Source organism: Cibotium barometz, chromosome 52 (assembly GCF_041138505.1).
Source record: "Cibotium barometz isolate CiBa-2024 chromosome 52, ASM4113850v1, whole genome shotgun sequence".
Classification (NCBI taxonomy): Eukaryota; Viridiplantae; Streptophyta; class Polypodiopsida; order Cyatheales; family Cibotiaceae; genus Cibotium; species Cibotium barometz.
The window spans coordinates 40,961,902-40,968,627 of NC_141097.1; the positions used below are offsets into that span (position 1 = coordinate 40,961,902).

The window sequence follows — 6,726 nt, forward strand, 5'->3', positions numbered from 1 at the left end:
GATTTCTTTGATTTTGTTTATGACCATTGTTCTAATGTTATCAATTTTCCATTGGGAGAGAGAGAGAGAGAGAGAGAGAGAGAGAGAGAGAGAGAGAGAGAGAGAGAGATTAATGTCTTCAAAAGACCCAAAGGGTCAATGAGACCAAAATGAAGTGGATACATAGTGTCCATGAAATCTTATCATGGATGAAAAAATAAAAACCAAGAGTAAACTAAAACTAAAAACTAAAAGCTAAGATCTCAGACTGTGAGATTATACAAGATGAAAAATTTAGATCCTACTATGCCAATTATAGGGTACAATAGGTGATGGGATATGGGAGAGCTGAATAAAAAAAGCCAATTAACCTAACAGTCAAGCAAACATCATAACCAAAGAAGAGCTAAATGAAGGGGCTTCCCAAGAAGGAGGCTAATCATCGGGACAACACTTCTTGATGGAAGAGGGCACCCCTCTCACCTTGTGTTCAAACCCACTCAGTGTATTCCTACCCTTGTGTAAAACTACAGGCTCTAAGCCAACATTGTAGCTTATGAGGCACCTGTAATAGACCACTCTAGCAACAAATAACTATGAGTGTAGATCCAGTGCATGTATGGTGGTAGTAGTTCATCACTTGAGGAAGAGTGTTGATCCAGTGCATGTATGGTGGTAGTAGTTCATCACTTGAGGAAGAGTGTTGAAATAGCAAGTGATGTTGGGTAAATGTTAGGAGCAAGGGAGTGGTATGTGACCCTTAAATCATTATATGAGTTGCATAAGTCATAGACTATGGTTCAAAGGTTCAAGGGGAGCCCAAATATGATGGAATATGTGGAATGGCTAGCCCATGTGGAGGCCAAAAGTAGCCGCCCAGAAGAAGATGCAAAGGGAGATGGTGCTCACATCTAGGAAAGATTAGGGAGCAATGCACTCTTCAAGCACATGGGCACATGCACACATGCATTGTGTGTGTGTGTGTGTGTGTGTGTGCGTGCGCGCACGCGCACGTGCACACATGTGTGTGTATGTGTGTGTGTGCATGATGTGTGTGTGTGCGTGTGTGCGTGTGTGTGTGTGCACATGCACACATGCATTGTGTGTGTGTGTGTGCGTGCGCACACGCGCACGCATGTGTGTGTATGTGTGTGTGTGTGTATGCATGCATGTGTGTGTATACGTGTGTGTGTGTGTGCACGTGCACACACACACACAGTATTGCAAAGAATTTATTCTCACTTTGTGAAGTTGATGTATAATGTTTAAATGAATAATTTTGATGCAAGGTAGCAAAATTGTTCAAAGTGAAGGAAAAATGTTTGGACTTAGTAGAGCCTTTAGAAAGGAAGAAATAGGAACTTCTACCTTTCCAATATTCACACACAAGCCATCATGCACCATTGAAGAGCGTTTATACCAAGGTATATACCATAACAAGTCCATGTTACTATTGTCCAAAGCATGGAACGATATGGGACATACCATAACAATCCCATGATACTATTGTCCAAAGCATGAGACATACCATAACAATGCCACGATATTATTGTCTAAAGCATGGAACATCTAAGTAACCAAAATCATAAAGGTACTAGAGTGAACACAAAAAGGTTAAATCTATATTGAGGATCACTTGTGTGTCTCCAAGGCAAAAACTATGCCAACATATGTCGTTTTTGGCTAAGTTATTTTCAGATTTCTACATACCATCATTTGATATAACATAATGTTTTTACACACCTTTGCTTTGCCTTAAGGATTACTTCTCATATGATAACCTACAACCTAGCACTTACATATCAAGGTGCATACTTATACTAAATTGATGGCTTTCCAACTTAAAAGATGGCTCTTGTTAATAGTTGATCAAGTGAATAGTAGGCATTATAAGTTAAAATCGAAAGAAGAAACACTCTATGCTCACAACATGAGGAATATAGGTAGGTATTGAATTAAAACTTTTTTTTAAGAAAATAAGATGTGCAAATGTGTACAAAAGTCACTTGAGATGATAAGAGAATGTTACATGTGTCAAAGCTAAGGTGGTGCTCTCTCTCTCTCTCTCTCTCTCTCTCTCTCTCACTCACTCACACACACACACACACACACACACACACACACACACACACACACATCCTTGCATTGTTAATACATTTGTTAACACATGTTTTAGAAAAGTTGATTTGCCCATGACCACATGAATTATTTTATTTAGTGAATGTACAAGTTAAAAGCTTAGGATGTGTTTGTAATAGAGTATATTATTTGCATGGCTCACAAGGTCTAGTTGTTTGACCATCACATAAGGGACAATTATTTGCTATCTTTGTCTACAAGTTGAGACCGCCTATCTTACATCCACCTTTATGGCAATTAGTTTTTCCATGGTTGGCAAACCATATGTGGGCAAAGGGTGTGGCATCATTTCACATCATGTCGACCACTTTGCATTTTTCCCTTCCCATTTTTAGGTTTCCTTTGAATGCAAAGTAACAGTTAATTTCAAAGTGGGAGAGGCCGCAATCATGCACAATTGGAATATGGTGTGTGTGTGTGGAACTTTTCTTGTTAAGGGGAGCTTTCAACCTTTTTGAAGTGTTATGGAGCCACATGCTCAATCACACCGATGACCAGTGATCACCCCGGTTTTCTTTTTATTGGTCAAAAAGGAGATTTGTTAAGAATTTATATGCATTAAAACACTGTTTTTAGTCTATTTCTAAGTAGGACCATTGTGAGACAAAAACCATCCTTTAGTGTAATTTTCACGGTTCAAATTGAGAAAACCCAGTTGTAATTTTACCTAGCCTTGGATTTAAAGATTGAAATTTTGAGAATTTTAGTGATAAATTTGCATTTTTGAGCTTAAAGAAGGCAGGGCATTTTTCGACTGCTGGTGACGTTTGTAAGTTTTATTCAAATAGCTATAGCCTATTGGTCTCTCATGCGTATTGCATGTCGAGCGATCTCTGACATCGTTGCGGGTCGGCGAGGAGAAAAATGAGGGGCGGGCCGCGTTGGCCAAGCCGGCGGTTTCTCTCGTCCGCAATCTCCAGTGTGAAGGGATCCTCCGGCGTCGGACACAGCCACGCCCTCCATATAAAGATCCCGTTCTCATGTCAGAGCTTTCGACAAAGTGAGTTGCAGTTATCTGCTATATTGTACTCCCTGCAGTCAATCAGAAAAGCTCCCCCATCCTTATGGCCGCGTCTCTTGCAACGGGCCGGAACTCTAACCCTAACCCGGATACCGACAGCAGTGTGTCGGAGCGGGATGTGTCGCAGCTGCTGAAGCGAGTGTCGTCGCTGGAGCAGTCCGTCCAGCAGCTGCTCTCCGGCAAGAAGCGCGTGAATTCGCATCAGCACCTGCTGAACATGGAGCGGCAGTTGGAGACCTGCTCTTCTCCGCGCGTGCGCGAGAGGCCGGTGCTCTACCCGTCCACACTGGGGCAGAGACGGCCGGTGCCGTGCGTGTTCCAGATGCCTCTGCACTACCCACGCTACAGCCGGGCGGACTACGATGCCATGCCCGAGTGGAAGCTTGACCGCCTGCTGGATGAGTATGGCCTCCCCATCCCCCGCACCCTCGCCGCCAAGCGCGAACAAGCCATCGGCACCTTCCTCTGGAAGTGCCAGAGGGGGGACTAATCTTGCCTTCAAATTATCAGGGTATGTAAGCACCACTGTTCTGTACGGCAGGTCCCCAAATTAGGCCTCGTAAGATCGATCTTGAAGGACTTTGTTGGAGAGTTGTTCTACCTATAAAAGTCTTTAGTTCCTCTTGTTTAAAGGACTTTGTTGGACCTGTTCGAGGTTAGATTTTTGGTTGACGACTTGTGAAGGATAGATGTGGAGCTTTGTGAATTAATTTTCAAATTGACTTTTCAGGGTGATTCATACTATAAAAGGAGATACAATTCATACTATAAAAGGAGATACAATGGCTCTAAACCTTGTAGATGCTATCCTTTGGGAATTCTCTTTTGGCAAACAATTGGAAACTCTATACACCTATAGTATCGATAGTGTTGTGTTCTTTGCATCTTTATATGTATGGATTTAAGGTTATGAAATATCTAATTGGCTCTATTACTTTTTTTATTTATTCTTTATAAGTTGTGCGAGTTCAGGTGCTATATAGATAGCTTAGTTGCCTTGATATTTAATTTTTTTATTTATTGATGCGAAGATCTTTGCTTAGTTGCCCTTGATATTTAAGATTTCTATTAACTCATGTCAAGATCTTTACTCCTTTGCTAATGGAATTCACCTCATGAATCTTGTGAGGTTGTTCATGAATTTGATGGAGATTGTTACTCCTTGTTCTCAAAACATATTCACTTGATATAGATTTGAAAAATGTCTCAAGCTCAGTATGCTCATATAATGGTTGAACAGAAGAGTTTTATAGATTTTCTTGTCTTTGTACAGATAAAAATACTTTATAACTCGCTTTTTAATAGTTTGAATATTCTACTTTGCAAGGGCTAACGGTTACAATCATAAAAATATTACAAAAAAGGTATGCTCTCTGTTAATTAACATTTGTTATGTTTTTGGGATTTCAAAATTTTAGAAAACAAGATTTGGAGACAATGTTGTGCCGAGCTTGTAAGTCTCTGCATCTTGTTAGTTTTAGTGTCGTGTTGTATTAAAGAATACATTTTTCACATTTATGCATGCCACATCTTACATGCTTACAATAGCCTTGTTGTTGTTTACTTCATAAGTTTTGCATGTGTGTGTGTGTGTGTGTGTGTTTAAGACCTCATGCTTTATCTTTTCACTTTTTGATTGTACTTCTTCTTAGTAAGACTTAGTGAGCAAATTATATTTATGCTATCATTTGGATTTCAAAGTTTAAGAAACTTAGTGAGTAAATTATATTTATGCTATCATTTGGATTTCAAAGTTTAAGAAACTTGTTACTTTTCTTTGTCCTTATATTCTTTACAAAAAAAAATTCTTCTTATGTTTTCCATGTTTGTGTTTATTTTTATATAAATACAATTATCATCTCAATTTGTAAGGTTGAATATTTCCAATTCTACAAATGTACATATATTAATTTTCTTTTGTCTACCTTGATGTTTCCTTTTCATGGGTATTAAGTGACATCCACATCAAAGTGAGGAGAGTATACTTATGGAACCAATTGTGACTCAACCTCCAAATGTAATAGATAGATTCTTCTTGATGAGAGTTGGAGTCAATCACGACAATATAGGTAAGGGCTGAGTGCCCCAAGAGATTAAAGATTTTGATGGACTATTCAAAACAACGTGTTGGATTGATCTTTATGTGTGCAAACAACATTTAAAAAATGATGAGCAAGCACATATGGAGGCAATTATGTAGGTATGTGCTTTAGTGAGTGGGAAAGTGAGCAACAAGGTCAAATACACATCCTCTATCTCCAATAGTGCTTTTACTTATAGTTCTAGCTAGCTAAACATGTACATTGCATGGAGTAGAATGGAACCAAAGTTGCGTCTAGATGAAATCTTGCAAACATGATTATTCTTTCAAGTTTCAATCTCTATACTTGACTTATTAGGGTATACGTGCTTGAAAGAGGCTTGTGAATGTACACAAGAATTCTATGGGTTCACTTTAGAAGCCTCTCATAACATGGTCTATGAACTAGACTTGTTCCTATTAATTTGTCCATGTACTCAATCATTGCATGTGTAACATAGTTTGATAAGAAATCTTCATTCAACTTCTCTTATTGAAGATGATTTTTGAGATTATGAATCCTTGAGGGATTTTTTGTCTCGTACTAGCTCTGCAAACAAGGTCCATGCTTCTGCAGCTATGGAGACATGTTGAACCATGGTAAGCACACTATCTTCTACGTTCATGATGACGATGGCACAAAGAGCATCTCAATCCCTTCATCTCTAAGATTGGACAAGGTTGGAAGTAGATGGTACAGGGTTGTTGTATGCATCCCTTGTTGGTGGGGCGGGTATAAACATGAACACCAATGATGGTGTCCCAAAGCTCATAGGAGGAAACAATAGCCTTAAGCTTAAACTTCCGATAGGATAATTGGTGCCATTAAGCTTTCCATCAGCACAGTATATGGTGGTGGGCAGGGTCTTGTGGAAGTTACCATTTTCTTTAATAGACTGCTAGAGAGCAATTAGAACCTCAATTAGAAAAGAAGTTTTATACAGAGTCGGAGGTTTGATACCATGTAAGAGAATACAGCATGCGGTGTATACAAAAGAACACTCCCAAGAAGTAGGATCTTTTTTTTGCACAAAACTTTAAGACTCCAATTGCACAGTAATAGAGATAGAGAAGAATATTGTATTACTAAAGTGATACAATAGATGGAAAATCCCCACACCCATGTGCTCTTATGAAGGGAGCTTTGATGGCTAATCTAGAACTACTAAAATGGTGGAAGCTATATACTAGTAGAAGCTAGGGCGTAAAGTCACAGTGATGGCTGATGAACTGTGTGGAGAAGAAGGGGCTCGCCATGTATCTATATAGGCATGTATATATGGGGCGACCTTGACATGATCACGTGGATCCAAGAGGGACCATTCATGTATGAAGTTGGGCAGCAATTTGCCAAGACTTTTATAATGGAGAATTACATCGTGTGGCCAGAACATGTGCAAATAAAGAAGACTACACAATTGCTTGGGCTTTCTTTGCAAAGAGGACAATGAAAAGTTTAGAGGAAAGGCACCAAATAGCAAACAAGCGAAAGCGACGGGAAGAACAT

The 6,726-nt window shown here is 39.4% G+C and overlaps 1 protein-coding gene across 1 annotated transcript; it reads left to right on the forward strand.

The window, feature by feature from the left end:
* Positions 1–3,041: 3,041 nt before the first annotated feature.
* On the forward strand, positions 3,042–4,046 carry LOC147609128 (uncharacterized). Its single transcript, XM_086788376.1, has 2 exons — positions 3,042–3,650; positions 3,870–4,046. The coding sequence occupies exon 1, from the start codon at positions 3,183–3,185 to the stop codon at positions 3,627–3,629; it is 447 nt and encodes a 148-aa protein (XP_086644502.1). The 5' UTR covers positions 3,042–3,182; the 3' UTR covers positions 3,630–3,650; positions 3,870–4,046.
* Positions 4,047–6,726: the final 2,680 nt, after the last annotated feature.

What these genes read in the sequence shown, in the direction of transcription:
- LOC147609128 (XM_086788376.1), top strand. Translation starts at nt 3,183, where the DNA reads ATGGCCGCGTCTCTTGCAACGGGCCGGAACTCTAACCCTAACCCGGAT.